The sequence below is a fragment of the Eurosta solidaginis genome, chromosome 4, assembly GCF_040869045.1.
Source record: "Eurosta solidaginis isolate ZX-2024a chromosome 4, ASM4086904v1, whole genome shotgun sequence".
Classification (NCBI taxonomy): Eukaryota; Metazoa; Arthropoda; class Insecta; order Diptera; family Tephritidae; genus Eurosta; species Eurosta solidaginis.
Genome location: NC_090322.1, coordinates 18,402,485 through 18,427,968, shown reverse-complemented (window position 1 = coordinate 18,427,968; position 25,484 = coordinate 18,402,485). Strand labels below are relative to the sequence as shown.

The 25,484-nt window shown below is 32.8% G+C and overlaps 1 protein-coding gene across 3 annotated transcripts in view; it reads right to left on the bottom strand.

Annotated features, from left to right (window-relative positions):
- The window catches only part of LOC137249180 (zinc finger protein 91-like), a 218,185-nt gene that overhangs the window by 81,015 nt on the left and 111,686 nt on the right, over positions 1 to 25,484 (bottom strand). For all 3 annotated transcript variants that reach the window (XM_067780481.1, XM_067780480.1, XM_067780482.1), the window contains 2 exons: positions 24,445 to 24,606; positions 20,998 to 21,306 (listed from right to left, as the gene is read on the bottom strand). In XM_067780481.1, the coding sequence (XP_067636582.1) occupies positions 20,998 to 21,306; positions 24,445 to 24,606 (471 nt within the window). The remainder of the gene's footprint in view (positions 1 to 20,997; positions 21,307 to 24,444; positions 24,607 to 25,484) is intronic.

Below are 25,484 nucleotides of genomic sequence, written 5' to 3'. Positions count from 1 at the left end.
TGTTAAAATTTTACTTTTCATTAAAAATCTTATTTTTTCACATACACACATTTCTTCAATCTTGAAGTTCAGAAAAATATATAAAAATTTTATTATTTATACAAAAGATATTCTTCAAGACAAGAAATAATGTAAATGCTGGTCGTAGCCAAAGATTTCCCCAACCATTTCTCCACCTTCGGCTTCGCAGAAAATACATAATGGTTGGACAATACAAAGGTTGTGAACTATTTGAGCCCCAGGTAAGTAAAACACTCTTGACATTTGTACCTGGATACGGCTTCAACATCCCGTATCGTATCGTATTTTAAGATGTTGACGATAATAGCTGATTTTGGAATTACCTGTGGTTCAAATAGCTTACTTCCGCATGCTTTTCTCCACTGATGAAATAATATTATTATGTAGTATCTTATTTTGAATGAGGTATGAAGAATATAATCGCATATAATATATAATCGAATGATAATTCGCATTCAAAAATGTTTCAAAAATCTCAACCAAAACGAAAAATATGTTCACGAATATGATCAGAAAATGAGTCAAATATTTCTCTAAAACATTTAAAGCTCAATTTTACAATGATACCAAATATGAATAGAAAGGTTTTCGAAATATGAATCATAAATGATTATTCCAGAATAATCACATTTGGGGAAAATTTTTTTCCCGACAATACATTAATTTTTGAACAGAAAATGCTTTTAAATTTGAACGTTTTTAATCATCTTGGCGTATGATATTTGAATATTTTTTGATCAAATTTTTCAAAAAATGCTGGCTGGGTTAATTTCCCTCACCACAAAAAGATTAAGCGGCTCCATTGGGCTACAGTTTTTTACAGCTGTTTTGACAGTTTTTTGCGAGATATAAATGCAGGACGCGAGTGATTGAGAAGGACCATTAGTCTATCTGCCTATTTGCACGGCATTGGTAAAAGTTTGAAGTTGATTTGGAAGGCTGAATTCTATCTTACTTGAGCAGATTTGTGTTGAAAAAGCAAAAAAGCTACAAACTACATACAGAGCCTAAGTTAATTGATTGTGGCGAATATTAGCATTTCTACCAACACTATGCTGTTAGTAAATAAACACAACAACAGTAAGCCATTTGTACACATCCATAGAAGGCGACGAAGAATATTTCACACACATAAACAGCAGCTTAGGTGGGGTTAGGTTGAACTGGCCGGTCCAAGAGGACCTCACATAGACTGAATGAGTCCGTAGTGTTACCAGAAGTTCATTTTAACGACCAAATTGAAAAACGCTATCAGAAACCAGTGTAGCATTATACGTCATACCCACTGTAAGGTACCATTATACCTCACAACGACTGTAACACACTTGCGGTATTACGCTGTATAAATTCCAAATATATTTTAGTAATAATCATATTACAATATTTTTCCCAACATAAATTATTGAACTAACCCAGACGATATGGAATGCCGAACATGAGACCTATATCCATTCACAGCTAATCAATTATACATATAAACATACAACCCATTGTAATTATACATACTAACATACAAGCCTCTTTTGGGAAAATACCGAAACACTCAAACTGATCTGCTGACGCTGCTAAATGTACAAAACTACATGTATGGAGTTCTGCATACAAAAATACATGTATACAAAGACCGTATACAAACAGACATGTATGCATTCTCCATTCCTATGTACTTATTTTTAGTTATTAGTATTTAGATATTTATTAATGTATAGGTTAAGCAAATTAGTATAAAAGACAAGAATTTATTCAATAAATTGAAGATTTAAGTCGCAACTTTTAACTTGCAACGTCTTCTTATTCCATCAAACTTTTCATGGCGATCCTGCCAGTTTAGATCAAATCAGCACAACTGCTAAAAACGATCTAACTGGAAAAGATCCTGCCAGTTCAATTTAAAAAAAAAAAAAGTTGCTGATCAAGCAATAAAAAATTTTTCTAAGATCCAGCCAGTTATTAGAAATCCTGCAAATTTAGCAAGGAGCAAAGGATAAACAACACAGTTATTAATCCTGCAAAAATTGGTAACACAGAAGGAGCAAAAGGAGCAAAGGGTAAACAACACAGTTATTAAAAATCCTGCAAAAATTGGTAACACAGAAGGAGCAAAAGGGAGCAAAGGAAATTATGATCGACAACCTAATAAAATGCATTAACAATCAACGCGAGAAGTTTCGCATAAACCTGAGCAATCTGATACAACTAACAGATTAAACTGGAGAGCGGACATAAAACAATAAAATCAGCACTGGCAGCGTAGATATGAAACATTGATAACCAGCAAAATACTAAATGGCAGCAATTTAGACTAAAGTAGGTATACAATTTATAACGTTAAGTATATTTAAAATTTTAGAATCAATTGAGCGGCCTTACGGACGCTAAACCATTAGCAAAAACGAAAGTTTTTGCTTAGGATTTTTTTTCTTTTAGTAAGAAATAAAACTAATTAAAAATTTTTTTTGAACAAATTTCCTTTGAAATATTGAAAATCTGTACTATTTAACAAAAAAAAAAAAAACAAAAAAAAAATAATAAATATTATAAAGTATGTACAAACAATTTCTTTTAAACAAAAAATATAATATAAAAATTTACTCAGTTAAAATTTAAAAAAAATAAAATTTTTTATAGAAAAAGAAAAGTAAATTGGAATATTTAGGACACTTCTAAAACCTCTAGAGAAATCCCATAGAACATTTTTATAAAATTTTAAAATTTAAACTACTCTGTCCATTACTATTAAAATGCAAAGAACCCCCTCAGATCTTCCTCTCTATTGGTGGGATGAAAATACCCGACACACTAGGGACCTACCCAAAGAACTAGAAGGTTTAAAGAAATTGTGGAAGATAATAGGTATGGAACGGGAACCCACAATTGAGGACATTATAAACCCCACTACCAGGGTGGAAGAAATAATGCGAATGATGAGGAAAGTGTTTCCCAACGATGCCAAATGCTAAGTAGCATCAAAAAAAAAACAAAAAAAAATCGTTTTCAACCTAAAAATTAGAAAAAAAGATTGAAGCCAAATGTGGCGTAGAAAAAAAAAAAAATTTTTTACATTAAAATTAAACAAATTTTTCCAACAAAATTTTTCTTAAACTTTTATGCCAACTAAATAAGGAAAAATAATAAATGGAATGCATAAAATAAAGAATACAATCAAAATTTTTTTTTTATTTCAACTCTCATAAAAGCAGAGGAAAATTTCAAGATGCCTTGGTGGACAAAAATAGCCCAAGTCATTATGGTAGCCATAGCTGGCTATGAAGTAGGAAAAGAAAGCTCTGAAACAAGAGATAACAAAATAATCAAGTACGAAACATCAACTAGGGTAGATACAGAAAGTACTCCGAACATCCCGGATGTTTGGTTAGCAATTATAGGTTGCGTATTCATGCTATTGATCATCACAATAGCCATGATGCTCAAAAACTATATGAAGCACAAATTTAGGCAGGTAAAACCCGCCACAACTCGTATCTAACCCATTACCAGTACCAAACCAAAACTGAGGAAGAGCGATAAATTCAAACCCAAAAATGTCACAATCGACAGTAAAGGCAACCCTGCCTAAATCGAACAGCAAATCAAAAAAAAAATTAGCATAATTCCTTTGATGGCTCCTGACAAAAATAGTCATGAAGCAATAGGAAATTTTAGGACAGTGGAAATAGGCAAAAACTAAGAAACTTTTAAAACCAGAGCATAACAAAAAAAAAAAAATGATGAAGAATAGTCACAAAGAGAACCTATAACAAGTAAGAACGGGACTGTCTTCGGCTGTGCCGAAGACTTCATACCTTTCATGAATGGGGCTGAACAATAATCTTATCCCGTTCGTAATCTCCGAATAATCGGATGTATAAGATAAGAAATATATAGTGAACAGATCTACATACCTTAAAGATTTTTAAGATAAATATAAAATAAAAAACGGGTAGGTACTTTGTGTGAGGATGCAAAGTTTCAGGTTTTTTGTGGTCTGCGTGTAAAAACTATGACTACGAATCACGTATTTCAAAAATATATGACGAAAACGTAACTATTTGATGAAATTTGATGAATTTTGAAGATTCTAGCCGTAAAAAAGGGGTCAAAATGACAGTTTATATGAAGTATATAATATATATACGACCGATCTCTATGATTTTTTCAGACAACAATATATGCTATATACGTAAGCATTTTGTGAAATTTGAAGCTTCTAACTGTTAAAACGGGGCAGAAATTGCGCAAAGTTTCTTATCTGAACAATCGGTTGTATGAGATATATACTATGTGTACCACCGATCTCAATGATTTTTTCAGACATCAATATATGCTATACACGTAAGCAGTTGGTGAAATTTGAAGCTTCTAGCTGTTAAAATGGGGCCGAAATCGTAAAAAAAATATATATATACTATATATATATACTATATATACCATCATATATATATTATATATATCACCGATCTCTATGATTTTTTGACACAACAATACATATTATATACGTAAGCAATCGGTGAAATTTGAAGCTTATAACTGTTAAAATGGGGAAGAAATTGCGCAAAGTTTCTTATCTGAACAATCGGTTGTATGGGATATATACTATATATACCACCGGTATCTATGATTTTCTCAGACAACAATATATGCTATACACGTAAGCATTTGGTGAAATTTGAACATATCTAAACGATTTTTAAGATAAATATATAAAATAAAAAATAGGTAGGTAATCTGTGTGAGGATGCAAAGCTTCACGTTTTTTGTGGTCTGCATGTAAAAACTATGGCTACGAATCACGTATTTCAAAAATATATGACGTAAACGTAACTATTTGAAGAAAATTTGATGAATCTTGAAGCTTCTAGCCGTAAAAAAGGGGTCAATATGACAGTTTATATGAAGTATATAATATATATACCACCGATCTCTATGATTTTTTCAGACAACAATATATGCTATATACGAAAGCATTTTGTGAAATTTGAAGCTTCTAACTGTTAAAACGGGGCAGAAATTGCGCAAAGTTTCTTATCTGAACAATCGGTTGTATGAGATATATACTATGTATATCACCGATCTCAATGATTTTTTCAGACATCAATATATGCTATACACGTAAGCAGTTGGTGAAATTTGAAGCTCCTAGCTGTTAAAATGGGGTAGAAATTGCGAAAAGTTTCTTATCTGAACAATCGGTTGTATGAGATATATACTATATATAGAACCGATCTCTATGATTTTTTCAGACAACAATATATGCTATATACCTAAGCAATCAGTGAAATTTGAAGCTTATAGCTGTTAAAATGGGGTAGAAATTGCGAAAAGTTTCTTATCTGAACAATCGGTTGTATGATATATATACTATATATACAACCGATCTCTATGATTTTTTCAGACAACAATATATGCTATATACGTAAGCAATCGGTGAAATTTGAAGCTTATAGCTGTTAAAATGGGGTAGAAATTGCGAAAAGTTTCTTATCTGAACAATCGGTTGTATGAGATATATACTATATATACAACCGATCTCTATGATTTTTTCAGACAACAATATATGCTATAAAAGTAAATATTCGGTGAAATTTGAAGCTTCTAGCTGTTAAAATGGGGCTAAAATTTGCGAAAATATATATATATATACTATATATATATACTATATATACCACCATATATATACTATATATACCACCATATATATACTATATATACGACCGATCTCATAAATTTTTTCAGGCAACAATATGTTCAATATACGAAAGTATATGGTGAAGTTTGAAGCTTCAATCTGTTAAATTGGGTAAGATATTACAAAAATCCTCTTTTTCTGAAAAATCGGTTGTATGGAGGATATATGCTATAGTGGTCCGATCCGGTCGGTTCCGACAAATGTCTAATCGGACACCCAAATACACCTGCTCACCAAATTTTATCAAGATATCTCAAAAATTGAGGGACTAGTTTGCATACAAACAGACAGACGGACAGACGGACAGACGGACATGGCTAAAACAACTCAGCTCTTCAACCTGATTATTTCGGTATACTTAATGGTGGGTCTATCTATTTTCCTTTAAGGACTTACAATTTTCGGTTTCGTGACGAAATTAATATACCATTTCATTTTCATGAAAGGTATAAAAATAGGTAGGTAATCTGTGTGAGGATGCAAAGCTTCACGTTTTTTGTGGTCTGCATGTAAAAACTATGGCTACGAATCACGTATTTCAAAAATATATGACGTAAACGTAACTATTTGAAGAAAATTTGATGAATCTTGAAGCTTCTAGCCGTAAAAAAGGGGTCAATATGACAGTTTATATGAAGTATATAATATATATACCACCGATCTCTATGATTTTTTCAGACAACAATATATGCTATATACGAAAGCATTTTGTGAAATTTGAAGCTTCTAACTGTTAAAACGGGGCAGAAATTGCGCAAAGTTTCTTATCTGAACAATCGGTTGTATGAGATATATACTATGTATATCACCGATCTCAATGATTTTTTCAGACATCAATATATGCTATACACGTAAGCAGTTGGTGAAATTTGAAGCTTCTAGCTGTTAAAATGGGGTAGAAATTGCGAAAAGTTTCTCATCTGAACAATCGGTTGTATGAGATATATACTATATATAGAACCGATCTCTATGATTTTTTCAGACAACAATATATGCTATATACCTAAGCAATCAGTGAAATTTGAAGCTTATAGCTGTTAAAATGGGGTAGAAATTGCGAAAAGTTTCTTATCTGAACAATCGGTTGTATGAGATATATACTATATATACAACCGATCTCTATGATTTTTTCAGACAACAATATATGCTATATACGTAAGCAATCGGTGAAATTTGAAGCTTATAGCTGTTAAAATGGGGTAGAAATTGCGAAAAGTTTCTTATCTGAACAATCGGTTGTATGAGATATATACTATATATACAACCGATCTCTATGATTTTTTCAGACAACAATATATGCTATATAAGTAAATATTCGGTGAAATTTGAAGCTTCTAGCTGTTAAAATGGGGCTAAAATTTGCGAAAATATATATATATATACTATATATATATACTATATATATATATACTATATATATATACTATATATACCACCATATATATACTATATATACGACCGATCTCATAAACTTTTTCAGGCAACAATATGTTCAATATACGAAAGTATATGGTGAAGTTTGAAGCTTCAATCTGTTAAATTGGGTAAGATATTACAAAAATCCTCTTTTTCTGAAAAATCGGTTGTATGGAGGATATATGCTATAGTGGTCCGATCCGGTCGGTTCCGACAAATGTCTAATCGGACACCCAAATACACCTGCTCACCAAATTTTATCAAGATATCTCAAAAATTGAGGGACTAGTTTGCATACAAACAGACAGACGGACAGACGGACAGACGGACATGGCTAAAACAACTCAGCTCTTCAACCTGATTATTTCGGTATACTTAATGGTGGGTCTATCTATTTTCCTTTAAGGACTTACAATTTTCGGTTTCGTGACGAAATTAATATACCATTTCATTTTCATGAAAGGTATAAAAACAGGTAGGTACTTTGTGTGAGGATGCAAAGTTTCAGGTTTTTTGTGGTCTGCGTGTAAAAACTATGACTACGAATCACGTATTTCAAAAATATATGACGAAAACGTAACTATTTGATGAAATTTGATGAATTTTGAAGATTCTAGCCGTAAAAAAGGGGTCAAAATGATAGTTTATATGAAGTATATAATATATATACGACCGATCTCTATGATTTTTTCAGACAACAATATATGCTATATACGTAAGCATTTTGTGAAATTTGAAGCTTCTAACTGTTAAAACGGGGCAGAAATTGCGCAAAGTTTCTTATCTGAACAATCGGTTGTATGAGATATATACTATGTGTACCACCGATCTCAATGATTTTTTCAGACATCAATATATGCTATACACGTAAGCAGTTGGTGAAATTTGAAGCTTCTAGCTGTTAAAATGGGGTAGAAATTGCGAAAAGTTTCTTATCTGAACAATCGGTTTTATGAGATATATACTATATATAGAACCGATCTCTATGATTTTTTCAGACAACAATATATGCTATATACGTAAGCAATCAGTGAAATTTGAAGCTTATAGCTGTTAAAATGGGGTAGAAATTGCGAAAAGTTTCTTATCTGAACAATCGGTTGTATGAGATACATACTATATATACAACCGATCTCTATGATTTTTTCAGACAACAATATATGCTATATACGTAAGCAATCGGTGAAATTTGAAGCTTATAGCTGTTAAAATGGAGTAGAAATTGCGAAAAGTTTCTTATCTGAACAATCGGTTGTATGAGATATATACTATATATACAACCGATCTCTATGATTTTTTCAGACAACAATATATGCTATATAAGTAAATATTCGGTGAAATTTGAAGCTTCTAGCTGTTAAAATGGGGCTAAAAGTTGCGAAAATATATATATATATACTATATATATATACTATATATACCACCATATATATACTATATATACCACCGATCTTTATGATATTTTCAGACAACAATATATGCTATATACGTAAGCATTCGCTGAAATTTGAAGCCTCTAGCTCTTAAAATAGGGCAGTAATTACGAAAAGTTCCTTATCTGAACAATCGGTTGTGGGGGATATATACTATATATACGACCGATCTCATAAATTTTTTCAGGCAACAATATGTTCAATATACGAAAGTATATGGTGAAGTTTGAAGCTTCAATCTGTTAAATTGGGTAAGATATTACAAAAATCCTCTTTTTCTGAAAAATCGGTTGTATGGAGGATATATGCTATAGTGGTCCGATCCGGTCGGTTCCGACAAATGTCTAATCGGACACCCAAATACACCTGCTCACCAAATTTTATCAAGATATCTCAAAAATTGAGGGACTAGTTTGCATACAAACAGACAGACGGACATACGGACAGACGGACAGACGGACATGGCTAAAACAACTCAGCTCTTCAACCTGATTATTTCGGTATACTTAATGGTGGGTCTATCTATTTTCCTTTAAGGACTTACAATTTTCGGTTTCGTGACGAAATTAATATACCATTTCATTTTCATGAAAGATATAAAAATAGGTAGGTAATCTGTGTGAGGATGCAAAGCTTCACGTTTTTTGTGGTCTGCATGTAAAAACTATGGCTACGAATCACGTATTTCAAAAATATATGACGTAAACGTAACTATTTGAAGAAAATTTGATGAATCTTGAAGCTTCTAGCCGTAAAAAAGGGGTCAATATGACAGTTTATATGAAGTATATAATATATATACCACCGATCTCTATGATTTTTTCAGACAACAATATATGCTATATACGAAAGCATTTTGTGAAATTTGAAGCTTCTAACTGTTAAAACGGGGCAGAAATTGCGCAAAGTTTCTTATCTGAACAATCGGTTGTATGAGATATATACTATGTATATCACCGATCTCAATGATTTTTTCAGACATCAATATATGCTATACACGTAAGCAGTTGGTGAAATTTGAAGCTTCTAGCTGTTAAAATGGGGTAGAAATTGCGAAAAGTTTCTTATCTGAACAATCGGTTGTATGAGATATATACTATATATAGAACCGATCTCTATGATTTTTTCAGACAACAATATATGCTATATACCTAAGCAATCAGTGAAATTTGAAGCTTATAGCTGTTAAAATGGGGTAGAAATTGCGAAAAGTTTCTTATCTGAACAATCGGTTGTATGAGATATATACTATATATACAACCGATCTCTATGATTTTTTCAGACAACAATATATGCTATATACGTAAGCAATCGGTGAAATTTGAAGCTTATAGCTGTTAAAATGGGGTAGAAATTGCGAAAAGTTTCTTATCTGAACAATCGGTTGTATGAGATATATACTATATATACAACCGATCTCTATGATTTTTTCAGACAACAATATATGCTATATAAGTAAATATTCGGTGAAATTTGAAGCTTCTAGCTGTTAAAATGGGGCTAAAATTTGCGAAAATATATATATATACTATATATATATACTACATATATATACTATATATACCACCATATATATACTATATATACCACCATATATATACTATATATACCACCATATATATACTATATATACGACCGATCTCATAAATTTTTTCAGGCAACAATATGTTCAATATACGAAAGTATATGGTGAAGTTTGAAGCTTCAATCTGTTAAATTGGGTAAGATATTACAAAAATCCTCTTTTTCTGAAAAATCGGTTGTATGGAGGATATATGCTATAGTGGTCCGATCCGGTCGGTTCCGACAAATGTCTAATCGGACACCCAAATACACCTGCTCACCAAATTTTATCAAGATATCTCAAAAATTGAGGGACTAGTTTGCATACAAACAGACAGACGGACAGACGGACAGACGGACAGACGGACATGGCTAAAACAACTCAGCTCTTCAACCTGATTATTTCGGTATACTTAATGGTGGGTCTATCTATTTTCCTTTAAGGACTTACAATTTTCGGTTTCGTGACGAAATTAATATACCATTTCATTTTCATGAAAGGTATAAAAACAGGTAGGTACTTTGTGTGAGGATGCAAAGTTTCAGGTTTTTTGTGGTCTGCGTGTAAAAACTATGACTACGAATCACGTATTTCAAAAATATATGACGAAAACGTAACTATTTGATGAAATTTGATGAATTTTGAAGATTCTAGCCGTAAAAAAGGGGTCAAAATGACAGTTTATATGAAGTATATAATATATATACGACCGATCTCTATGATTTTTTCAGACAACAATATATGCTATATACGTAAGCATTTTGTGAAATTTGAAGCTTCTAACTGTTAAAACGGGGCAGAAATTGCGCAAAGTTTCTTATCTGAACAATCGGTTGTATGAGATATATACTATGTGTACCACCGATCTCAATGATTTTTTCAGACATCAATATATGCTATACACGTAAGCAGTTGGTGAAATTTGAAGCTTCTAGCTGTTAAAATGGGGTAGAAATTGCGAAAAGTTTCTTATCTGAACAATCGGTTTTATGAGATATATACTATATATAGAACCGATCTCTATGATTTTTTCAGACAACAATATATGCTATATACGTAAGCAATCAGTGAAATTTGAAGCTTATAGCTGTTAAAATGGGGTAGAAATTGCGAAAAGTTTCTTATCTGAACAATCGGTTGTATGAGATATATACTATATATACAACCGATCTCTATGATTTTTTCAGACAACAATATATGCTATATAAGTAAATATTCGGTGAAATTTGAAGCCTCTAGCTCTTAAAATAGGGCAGTAATTACGAAAAGTTCCTTATCTGAACAATCGGTTGTGGGGGATATATACTATATATACGACCGATCTCATAAATTTTTTCAGGCAACAATATGCTCAATATACGAAAGTATATGGTGAAGTTTGAAGCTTCAATCTGTTAAATTGGGTAAGATATTACAAAAATCCTCTTTTTCTGAAAAATCGGTTGTATGGAGGATATATGCTATAGTGGTCCGATCCGGTCGGTTCCGACAAATGTCTAATCGGACACCCAAATACACCTGCTCACCAAATTTTATCAAGATATCTCAAAAATTGAGGGACTAGTTTGCATACAAACAGACAGACGGACAGACGGACAGACGGACAGACGGACATGGCTAAAACAACTCAGCTCTTCAACCTGATTATTTCGGTATACTTAATGGTGGGTCTATCTATTTTCCTTTAAGGACTTACAATTTTCGGTTTCGTGACGAAATTAATATACCATTTCATTTTCATGAAAGGTATAAAAATATAAGTGAAGCGCTATACAAATTTGCAATAAGACATGTCGCGCTCATTTTCATCTTAGGATAGAAAAATGGTAGCGTAGGAAATACAAGAAACCTGATTGTAGATGATAAAATTGACTTAGGACAATTACTTATCAGGCTGTACACACGTTGTACAAATGCCGCCAATACAGGACTTGGTATTTATATGAAAAACACAGTTGTCCTCATGGACAAATTGGTGAAAAATGATTATTTACTCGAGTAGGCAAATTTAAAATAACAAAAATTGGTACCCAAATTCTCTAAGATCAAACAACTGCACAAACCCAAAAAGGTTGTGAAAGTGACAAATCCCGGTATAAAAATAATTCTTCATAAAAATCATGACGATTCTGTCTTGGTGGCCGCCGCAGAAATCGCATGACAAATAAGATCAAAGAAATAGCTGGAAAATATGAATCCATATAAAAAGAACATTAAAGATACGAAAATTTTTTTTGCACCCACTGTACCTTCCACTTATCCATTAATAGAACTACTATCAATACATAGCTACCCCGCTCTTCCATCAGCAACCCCTCTATCATCTATGTAATTATTACAAATTTACCTTATTATGAATGAAAAATATCAAAAAAAAAAAGAGAAATATTTTCCTTGAATAATATGCGGAATTAGTTTGATAAAATAAAATAAATACATTCATTTATTGCCTAGGTCTTGTAAGGTCATATTTTTTAAGAAAATAGCTCACTTTAACCCCAATAGATTAGAAAATATTAATAGCAAGGTTTCTTCTTCTTTAACTTCAGGTAGATAAATAATAAAAATCATTTCGATAGGAAAATGATTTGCATAAGTTAATAAGTAATGGTAGAATAAATAATGGTAGAAACTATAAAAATAATTTAGAAACTAATAAATAAATATTCCAATTCACTTGATTTGTAAGAACATGACGATTTTTAAGAGAGTCGACGCTCTTAAGGACCGGCTGTACAAAACAATTGTATAAAAATTTAATATAAACAATATAAATAAAATAAGTAAGATTTAAAAAATTTCTACATCTAAAAATCTAGAATTTTGAAAAAAAAGGACTTATACAAAAAAAATATATATATATACGTAAAAATTAAACAATAATTATAACAAAAAAATAGCAAGGTCAACAGATCAAACGCAAAGCAAACAACCTCTTTCACTACAACAATAAAATATCAAAATCATTGAAAACATGACAAAGAGTCTCATACAATTGGTCACAAAACAATTGTATAAAACTCTTTTTCTAAGGCGGATGGTGTATCATTATACGTCATACCCACTGTAAGGTACCATTATACCTCACAACGACTGTAACACACTTGCGGTATTACGCTGTATAAATTCCAAATATATTTTAGTAATAATCATATTACAATATTTTTCCCAACATAAATTATTGAACTAACCCAGACGATATGGAATGCCGAACATGAGACCTATATCCATTCACAGCTAATCAATTATACATATAAACATACAACCCATTGTAATTATACATACTAACATACAAGCCTCTTTTGGGAAAATACCGAAACACTCAAACTGATCTGCTGACGCTGCTAAATGTACAAAACTACATGTATGGAGTTATGCATACAAAAATACATGTATACAAAGACCGTATACAAACAGACATGTATGCATTCTCCATTCCCTATGTACTTATTTTTAGTTATTAGTATTTAGATATTTATTAATGTATAGGTTAAGCAAATTAGTATAAAAGACAAGAATTTATTCAATAAAGTGAAGATTTAAGTCGCAACTTTTAACTTGCAACGTCTTCTTATTCCATCAAACTTTTCATGGCGATCCTGCCAGTTTAGATCAAATCAGCACAACTGCTAAAAACGATCTAACTGGAAAAGATCCTGCCAGTTCAATTTAAAAAAAAAAAAAAAGTTGCTGATCAAGCAATAAAAAATTTTTCTAAGATCCAGCCAGTTATTAGAAATCCTGCAAATTTAGCAAGGAGCAAAGGATAAACAACACAGTTATTAATCCTGCAAAAATTGGTAACACAGAAGGAGCAAAAGGAGCAAAGGGTAAACAACACAGTTATTAAAAATCCTGCAAAAATTGGTAACACAGAAGGAGCAAAAGGGAGCAAAGGAAATTATGATCGACAACCTAATAAAATGCATTAACAATCAACGCGAGAAGTTTCGCATAAACCTGAGCAATCTGATACAACTAACAGCATAAACTGGAGAGCGGACATAAAACAATAAAATCAGCACTGGCAGCGTAGATATGAAACATTGATAACCAGCAAAATACTAAATGGCAGCAATTTAGACTAAAGTAGGTATACAATTTATAACGTTAAGTATATTTAAAATTTTAGAATCAATTGAGCGGCCTTATGGACGCTAAACCATTAGCAAAAACGAAAGTTTTTGCTTAGGATTTTTTTCTTTTAGTAGGAAATAAAACTAATCAAAAATTTTTTTTGAACAAATTTCCTTTGAAATATTGAAAATCTGTACTATTTAACAAAAAAAAAACAAAAAAAAATAATAAATATTATAAAGTATGTACAAACAATTTCTTTTAAACAAAAAATATAATATAAAAATTTACTCAGTTAAAATTTAAAAAAAATAAAATTTTTTATAGAAAAAGAAAAGTAAATTGGAATATTTAGGACACTTCTAAAACCTCTAGAGAAATCCCATAGAACATTTTTATAAAATTTAAAAATTTAAACTACTCTGTCCATTACTATTAAAATGCAAAGAACCCCCTCAGATCTTCCTCTCTATTGGTGGGATGAAAATACCCGACACACTAGGGACCTACCCAAAGAACTAGAAGGTTTAAAGAAATTGTGGAAGATAATAGGTATGGAACGGGAACCCACAATTGAGGACATTATAAACCCCACTACCAGGGTGGAAGAAATAATGCGAATGATGAGGAAAGTGTTTCCCAACGATGCCAAATGCTAAGTAGCATCAAAAAAAAAAAAACAAAAAAAAAAAATCGTTTTCAACCTAAAAATTAGAAAAAAAGATTGAAGCCAAATGTGGCGTAAAAAAAAAAAAAATTTTTTACATTAAAATTAAACAAATTTTTCCAACAAAATTTTTCTTAAACTTTTATGCCAACTAAATAAGGAAAAATAATAAATGGAATGCATAAAATAAAGAATACAATCAAAATTTTTTTTTTATTTCAACTCTCATAAAAGCAGAGGAAAATTTCAAGATGCCTTGGTGGGCAAAAATAGCCCAAGTCATTATGGTAGCCATAGCTGGCTATGAAGTAGGAAAAGAAAGCTCTGAAACAAGAGATAACAAAATAATCAAGTACGAGTCATCAACTAGGGTAGATACAGAAAGTACTCCGAACATCCCGGATGTTTGGTTAGCAATTATAGGTTGCGTATTCATGCTATTGATCATCACAATAGCCATGATGCTCAAAAACTATATGAAGCACAAATTTAGGCAGGTAAAACCCGCCACAACTCGTATCTAACCCATTACCAGTACCAAACCAAAACTGAGGAAGAGCGATAAATTCAAACCCAAAAATGTCACAATCGACAGTAAAGGCAACCCTGCCTAAATCGAACAGCAAATCAAAAAAAAAAATTAGCATAATTCCTTTGATGGCTCCTGACAAAAATAGTCATGAAGCAATAGGAAATTTTAGGACAGTGGAAATAGGCAAAAACTAAGAAACTTTTAAAACCAGCCCATAACAAAAAAAAAAAAATGATGAAGAATAGTCACAAAGAGAACCTATAAAAATATAAGTGAAGCGCTATACAAATTTGCAATAAGACATGTCGCGCTCATTTTCATCTTAGGATAGAAAAATGGTAGCGTAGGAAATACAAGAAACCTGATTGTAGATGATAAAATTGACTTAGGACAATTACTTATCAGGCTGTACACACGTTGTACAAATGCCGCCAATACAGGACTTGGTATTTATATGAAAAACACAGATGTCCTCATGGACAAATTGGTGAAAAATGATTATTTACTCGAGTAGGCAAATTTAAAATAACAAAATTAGGTACCCAAATTCTCTAAGATGAAACAACTGCACAAACCCAAAAAGGTTGTGAAAGTGACAAATCCCGGTATAAAAATAATTCTTCATAAAAATCATGACGATTCTGTCTTGGTGGCCGCCGCAGAAATCGCATGACAAATAAGATCAAAGAAATAGCTGGAAAATATGAATCCATATAAAAAGAACATTAAAGATACGAAAATTTTTTTTGCACCCAGTGTACCTTCCACTTATCCATTAATAGAACTACTATCAATACATAGCTACCCCGCTCTTCCATCAGCAACCCTCTATCATCTATGTAATTATTACAAATTTACCTTATTATGAATGAAAAATATCAAAAAAAAAAAAAAGATAAATATTTTCCTTGAATAATATGCGGAATTAGTTTGATAAAATAAAATAAATACATTCATTTATTGCCTAGGTCTTATAAGGTCATATTTTTTAAGAAAATAGCTCACTTTAACCCCAATAGATTAGAAAATATTAATAGCAAGGTTTCTTCTTCTTTAACTTCAGGTAGATAAATAATAAAAATCATTTCGATAGGAAAATGATTTGCATAAGTTAATAAGTAATGGTAGAATAAATAATGGTAGAAACTATAAAAATAATTTAGAAACTAATAAATAAATATTCCAATTCACTTGATTTGTAAGAACATGACGATTTTTAAGAGAGTCGACGCTCTTAAGGACCGGCTGTACAAAACAATTGTATAAAAATTTAATATAAACAATATAAATAAAATAAGTAAGATTTAAAAAATTTCTACATCTAAAAATCTAGAATTTTGAAAAAAAAGGACTTATACAAAAAAAAAAATATATATACGTAAAAATTAAACAATAATTATAACAAAAAAATAGCAAGGTCAACAGATCAAACGCAAAGCAAACAACCTCTTTCACTACAACAATAAAATATCAAAATCATTGAAAACATGACAAAGAGTCTCATACAATTGGTCACAAAACAATTGTATAAAACTCTTTTTCTAAGGCGGATGGTGTAGCATTATACGTCATACCCACTGTAAGGTACCATTATACCTCACAACGACTGTAACACACTTGCGGTATTACGCTGTATAAATTCCAAATATATTTTAGTAATAATCATATTACAATATTTTTCCCAACATAAATTATTGAACTAACCCAGACGATATGGAATGCCGAACATGAGACCTATATCCATTCACAGCTAATCAATTATACATATAAACATACAACCCATTGTAATTATACATACTAACATACAAGCCTCTTTTGGGAAAATACCGAAACACTCAAACTGATCTGCTGACGCTGCTAAATGTACAAAACTACATGTATGGAGTTATGCATACAAAAATACATGTATACAAAGACCGTATACAAACACACATGTATGCATTCTCCATTCCCTATGTACTTATTTTTAGTTATTAGTATTTAGATATTTATTAATGTATAGGTTAAGCAAATTAGTATAAAAGACAAGAATTTATTCAATAAAGTGAAGATTTAAGTCGCAACTTTTAACTTGCAACGTCTTCTTATTCCATCAAACTTTTCACCAGGACCTTTGTTATAAAATAACTCCGTCCTCTTGGCGACTTGCTGCTTCTAGATCCGACAGCTGTATCACTGCTAATAGCTGGAGTCTTAGCCTGGTAAGCGCAGGGCACGAGCACAAAACGATCATCGATTGTTTGCTGCCCCAACCCGCACTTCCAACAACTGCTATTACAGTCAGAATACCCGTCATGAGTCTACAGTCCTGTCTTTTAATTGATAAAAGCAACAAAAACGGAAACTTGAAGCAAAGAGATTATTTCACGTACACATATTTACACATCAGGTAATAGCAAAAGTAGTTACTCACACATTCACACGCATATAGCTAGAAGAAAAACATAAACTACAGATATAGCTAAATAACCAAGCATTAGATACAACTGTTCCAGAAGGTATGTTCATGAAAAGTCTAGACCTTAGGAGAAATAGGCGAACGAGGCTAACTGAGAGTACAAAAGCAGCGCGGTGCAAGACGTAATCAGTCAGTTTGATTTTGACACGCTATTATTGAGGTACGCGGGTATCGTAATTGTTAAGTACTACTACAGTAAAGTTGTAAATAAAGGAGATATTGCTATACTGAATATTTGATTTATTTATTCGAGAGTTCAGCGATTCGAACGATAGAAGAAGGTACAAAACAATCAGAATTTCCCAAAATTCGTTACAGTATTTAGAAGAATATTTTTCTTAGAAAATAGAGAAAAATAGTATATTGCTATTGCAATTTGCAAAATCAACAAACCAGTATAGATACAGTATTCGGCCATATACCGCTAAGAAGAATGTATGAAGGAACTTGTACTAAGAGCTTTTATAACGAATTGCCTTTTCTTCAGTTATTTAATCACCAATTGAGGACGTACAAATGTAAGTTGGTAATTTTCCATGCAAGCATAAATGGTACATTGGCAACACTTATTTAGAACGATGACAATTTTCGGAACAAGGATGTTGAAATATTTGTCATTTGCTTTTTTATTATTAAACTTTTCGAACAGTTAACTTCCTTGTGCTTTATTACCATTTAAATAACGATGGTCATAACGGTCAATAATTAAATTTTGGTGTGGATATTTTAGAGTGGCTTTAAGTAAATGCAACCGTGTGATATTTGAGCACATTTTTCATAATTGATTGGTACTAGAAAAGTGTGTGCACACTCAGCAAAGACATGGTGGGATAACCAGGTGAAGTAAGCCGTGATTCAATTTTGAATTTCCCTACATATCAATACAATTTGATTACTCTTTCTGACTAAATAATGAGTTATCATACAATTGAACAAAAGAAATAATCAAATATGAATTATTTTAATGATGGAAAACTAAAAAGCATTTTTAGATCACTTTTTGGAATTATTTTTGAAGTCCTTTAATGACTAAATTTTAATATTTCATAAAAACCAACAAAAAGAATAATCAAATATGATTACCTTTGATGATCAAAAACTGAATATAATTTTTCAATCACATTTTGGAATCATATTTTAATCAAATGTGTTAGTTTAGGTGATCAAAAATTTATATTCATTTCTCATTCAGCTTTCTGAATATTTTATGAATATATTTGTGGACTGAATAATGAATTTTATACTTGTTGAAATTTTACTTTGCATTAAAAATTTTATTTTTTCACATACACATATTTTTTCAATCATGAAGCTAAGAAAAAATATATAAAAATTTTATTATTTATGCAAAAGATGTTCTTCAAGACAAAAATAATGTAATGCTGCTCGTGAACGAAGATTTCCCCAACAATTTCTCCCCTTCAGCTTCCCAGAAAATACATAAGATTGGACAATACATAGGTTGTGAGCTATTTGAACCCCAGGTAAGTGAAACTATCTAGACATACCTGAATACGGCTTCAACATCCCTTACCTTATCGTTTTTTAAGATATTGACGGTCGTAACTGATGTTGGATGTTGTAGTCGCAGGTGTATATTAGGCCGGGTCGATTTGAGGGGAGGCAAGAAAATCGCCCATTGCTCTGTGAAAATCATATTCTAGGGATCAAAATAAGAAACTTTGCCGAAGGAACCATACCTCTAAATCGAATTCTGATGTCCCCCTCCCCCCTTTGGGTCGAACTTGCAAATTTTGAAAAATCCCACTTTGAAATGCCTATGTTTTTTCTTTTTGGAGTTTATTTTTCTCTTTAGAAATTTATTTAGTCAGAACATATGTAAATGAAAAAATGAATTTAACTTAGTAATAGAAAAGAAATTAAAAAAAATTATTAGAAATTAGCGTTTTTACAACCCACTTTTAAAACCAAGGCATCACTGTGATGCATTTGCATGTCGTAAACATAGTTGTGTGGGTTTTTTATTCAACCGTTTTAAAAAATGAAGGTATCACTGTGACACAATTGCAGATCGTAAAATTGCTTGTGTTGTTTTTTTAAGCCACCGCAAGACACAGCGGGTAGAACTGAAATTGCCCCTACCCAAAAGGGGGGGACATCAGAATTCGTTTTAGAGGTATGGTTCCTTCGGCAAAGTTTCTTATTTTGATCCCTAGAATACGGTTTTCACAGAGCAATGAGCGATTTTTAAATCGACCCGCCCTAGTGTATATCGGTCAAGTTTGTTTGCGAGTTAGCTGTGGTTCGAATAGCTCACTTTTGCACGCTTTCTTATCCAGATGAAATAAGATTATTATGTAGTATCCTGTTTTGAATGAGATATGAAGAATAAATGCATTATTATGGCATTCAAAAATGATACAAGAATCTTAACCAAAACGATTGAAATATATTCACGAATATGATCAGAAAATGACTGTGAAAAGCAGTCAAATATTACTCTAAAACTATTAAAGCTCAATTTTACAATGATATCAAATATGAATAAAAAGCGTTTCGAAATAGGAATCATAAATGATTATTCAAGAATAACCACATTTATGGTACATTTTTCTCCCGACGATACGTTAATTTTCGAACAGAAAATGCTTTAAATTTGAACGTTTTTAATCATCTTGGGGTATGATGTTTAAATATTTTTTGATCAAAATTTTCACAAAATGCTGGCTGGGGTTACTTCGGAGTTTTTTTCTCCGGCTGTGAACATAAACAGAGCATAGAGCAGAGGAGCATAAAAAGTGATAGCATTTTTTATACTCTTCTACGAGCTACAACAAATTATAAATCTTTCACACAATAGTTGTGCACCAAAACGACAAATATTCATCTAAGAAAAAGCTTAACCGGAACATTGCGAGCAAAAAAATTTAACTTTTGTGCACTTGGCTAAAAATTGATTTAACTATAACTTCGTACCAGTATATCACACAGCAAGTAGTTATCCAGTATATATAAATATTTGGTATTTTTGCAAGGGAAAATAATACATTATAAAATTCTTCACTCTATTTTTGACCGATATCAAATAATACACCCGCAAAAAGCGGTCACATTTGAAAATTTTTGACTACCACTACATTACGGTGATCAAATATTTTGTTAATGCCACGTTATTTTCTTACCTTCTAGGTTTTCTCTTCAATATTTTATGCTTTAATTTGCCCTCTTCTTCCTTTAAAGCTGTCATATTTCGTTCACGCGTTTCTGCATCTTCGTTTTTATGAGACGTTAAATGTAATCTTAGCTCCGAAGCTAAAGGAAAAGCTAAGGGGCAAAACTTGCATCTATGAACATTTACACCCAGATGTAAACGTAAATGCGTATGTAGTACATCTATTCGCCCAAAGCCAGTTTCGCAATACTTGCACTTGTATGGTTTTTCACCGGTATGAGTGCGCATATGGACGGTTATATTTGTGACGTGAGCAAAGCTATTTAAAGACAGAATGAAAAGTTGTAATAATGACGATGTTTTTAATACTACATTTACACTAGCTCCAAATACGTACCTCCAAATGAGTTGAGGTTACCCTCTTTATCACCAAAATCAAAATCCCCATAATCAGAATACCCAACACGAAATCCCTATTCCCTGTCTGAAATACATTCACATTCACACAGAAAATGGGAAACTTTGATGGAGGCAACTAAATACCCAAATGAAGACGACTAAATAACCGAGGGATTGCTAGCACAATTTATAGCTTATCCAACCCAATTATAAACCCTGCTTACCCGTGTTTCTTTAGCAGGCCAGGTCCTTCCGACCCAAATTTCTTCATGGAACTCGGGGATGGGGCGGGATGGCCTACAAGGCAGCGGCGGATTTACATCAGGGCACTAGGGCACGTGCCCAGGGGCCCCCACAGAACAGTAGCGGATTAAAACTGCGTGAGGTCCGAGACTGAAATTCAGAAGGAGCCCTGCCGGGCTCAGACAGGCGGGGGAGAAATACTAATAAATTATAATTAAATCTCTTAACCCTTAAACCTGTAACAGGCAGGGGAGAAATCTGAAATACTATGAAATTATAATAAAAAAACAATAACAAATAAAAGATGGATAAATATTTTAAAATTATTAAAAACAAAACATAATATTTGTCTCTCACTCTTTCGTGGTTTAACAATGTTTTTTTTATAATTGTATAGTATTTCTCCGCCGTCTGTTCGTGATTTAACAAAGTATAATTTAGAGAGATTCAGATCACGGGAGGCCCCTGCAGACGGTGGGTCTCGAACCTATAGCACCATCATGTAGCCCCCTAATAATCTGCCACTGCCAGTATAAAATCATAAATCAAGGTCCTTTTTTGCCATCCTATGAATCGGAATTAAATTAAATATGTCATACATAATTAAATATTTCAAAAACTTAATTATTCAATTTCCATAATTAATTTCATTAATTCTCTTATACTTTTAAATATTATGAGATCTTATTTAATTTGAATCTATCAATTCACCTATTTTATGAAATAATGTTTAATGAAAAAAATAAATTTTAAATGTTTTTTAATATGAACTTCACAACCTTTGAGGTCATAGCAGCAGCGAAGAGCCGTAGGGTATCTTTACGCGAAGAATATAATTGTAATTAGCTGTTAATGCACTCGCAGTGCCGCAACTTTCAAAAAATGTCTCATCCAAACCGAGCGGTGATTTCTTTAAATTGCTGTAAGTGAGCGTCCAATCGCTGCGCAGTGTACCCGGCAGATTTTTTAAGCTAAGACTGACCTCTCGCGCCGCCCGCCGCAGCGATGCCGCATCAGCGTTCGAATTTTTTTTTTGCGAGTCGCAACGCGCATTATACAGTATTAAGCGTCAGTTATGCACCGACGTGTGTCGTACGTACGGACGTTTGTCCACATCATTGGTGCCCAGGGGCCACACTAAACTTAAATCCGCCGCTGCAACAAGGTGCAATGTGGTCATATTAAATCGTTTCCTAGATGGTCGGGCTTGTATTTTAATGGTACTTGTCACCGGAACGTACCGGGTCTATATCCGGAAAGAACCATCAACATCGATAACACTCGCAAAAACCTTCGGGGAGTGTCTTTATCGTTAATACAACAACAAAAACAAGCGGGATAGGGGGCCTAGAATATACCCGCGATAGGTATGCCTGGCGAAAGGTGTGATATCGGTCGGTATGGCTCGCCTTAGCCATTACTAAAAGGGTAAAAGTCTAGAACAGGGGTCGACTGCTAATACTCGTTTCGGGAGAGGAGTCAAGGAACGCGTATAATCTGTAGGCGGAAAATAAATGAGATATTTACAGTTAAAGTTGACAATTTTCATGCGGCTCTTGTAATATAGTTGTACACAGGAAAAAAATTGTGTGTAGAAAGGGCACGGAAGGCCGCCAAAGAAGAAGTGTTCTGCACAAAAATACTATGAATCTCACCCCCCGTTTCGGAGGGACCCAGGTTAATTTTTCGTTAATATATTTTGAACGACTCAACATTTTCCGTCCTCGGATTATTAATACTGAGGTCAAGACGCGTCTCTTGACACCTCTCCCGATATTTTTGGACGCGTATTAGCACTGTTGTCGTTGTTGTTGTTGTTATTGTTGTAGCGATAAGGTTGCTCCCCGAAGGCTTTGGGGAGTGTTATCGATGTGATGGTCCTTTGCCGGATACTGATCCGGTACGCTCTGGTAACACAGCACCATTAAGGTGCTAGCCCAAACACCTCGGGAATGATTTATATGGCCACATTAAACCTTCAGGCCGTCCCTCCCTATCCACCCCCAAGTTCCATGAGGAGCTTTGGGTCGCCAGAGCCTCGTCTGTTAGTGAAACAGGATTCGCCGCGTATAGGTGAAGTTTACAATTGGGTTTGGAGAAGTTGTATATTGCGCTGGCAACCTGAAGGGTTGCGCTACACAGCCCTTGAATCTGGTATTTTAGTCGCCTCTTACGACAGGCATACCTACCGCGGGTATATTCTGACCCCCTAACCCGCTGGGGGACGCGTATTAGCACTCGATCCCTGTTCTATGCTTTACGAAAAAAAATCAATTTTTGAAAAATAAATCAAAAATTTAAAACCTATATCTGGCATTGCACCGACGGTATTTGCATGGTAGTTCAAGATCGAAACCATTGTCTGCTGTAAATAAACTTGCAATATAACATAAGCATTGTAATCGGATAGAAACAAGCCTCCAAAACAAAATGCAAATAGCATGTGTACGGTACGTTATTCGCAATTTTTTACTATGTACCCTTTATAATACATACATATGTATATATACTTGCACTCATATGTCAGGTAATTTTATTTATTAATATAACATTTTTTTGGTTTTTGCGAGTTTATGACATTTCCCCAAAAATGTGCGCAGATTCCGTGTTGGGATTGATGATTTTAGGGGTTTTTTAAGCTGGGAATTTTGTGTTTGGGGATTTAGTGTTAGTCCCCTTTTCAAAGAGTTTACATTGGCGTCATTCGCTTTTTCTTTGACCTTTCGCACTCGACTGTAAGGACAACAATGCATCGCAAGAAAATGCACTAGCTTACGCTTTTGGTCCAGTGTAAATGTTACATAAGAAAACTTACCGCTTTTCACAAATATCACATTTATAAGGCTTTTCGCCGCTGTGAAGTCGTTTATGATGCCTTAAAGAATTCTTTTGACTAAAACATTTACCACAAATATCGCACTCGAGTTCGTTGCCTTGATGTTTCAGTTGTTTGCCTTCTTCAAGATTTTCTTTACATCTGAATAAATAAAAAAAACAGATAATCAAAGAAACGAAGTTGTTTTAAGATATAAGAATAGTTTAGCTTATTAAAATATGACATCCAATAACGTCAATGGAATTAAAGCCAATTCATAATTTAATTATTATATAATATATAATTTTCATTTTAGTCATCAGTTCATTAATTAATGCCCAACATGAAATATAACCTAGTGTTGCAAAATACCTCTTTTTATGATTGATGACAATTTGTGATCGGTCGCAGCTATTATCTGGGGCAAAGCACTGCTAAAACAACAACAACCTATCTTTATGACCTAGGCGGCACAGTGCTATAAATTTCAATTTTAAGTGCTGATGGAAGAATTTTCTACTATCGCTAAATATTTAGTAGTACATATCTATACAGAAAAATTTGGCATTCAAAGTTCTAAAAACCTAATAATTTTTTTATTTATTGTATATAAAAAATAAAAAGAGTAAAAGTGTACGCATGGCCTGTTTTCCCTTCGTATTTGAATACTTCCTAAAGAAACAAGATTCGCCACGGATAGGTGAGGTTGCGCTGGCAACCCCTTGAAAGGGTTGTGCTTCAGAACCCTTTGAATCATTTGGGTATTTTAGTCGCCTCTTTCGACAGGCATACCTGTCGCGGGTTTAAGCTAATCCTCCGAACCAGAGTGTGCAACTTGGCCTGGCTGCCTGTCTGTTCCAATATGTCGCCAATTTTATTGTACACAGATGTAATTCAAAAGTTCATTTTGTTGGGAAAAGGCAAAGTTTTATTTTTTCATAGAGTTCCATTATACCATTGAGATTTACAGGCATACATATATGTCCCCTATTTTGGTGTTTCTGAGTATTCTATAAATGTCAGCATAATCTTCTTAGTTG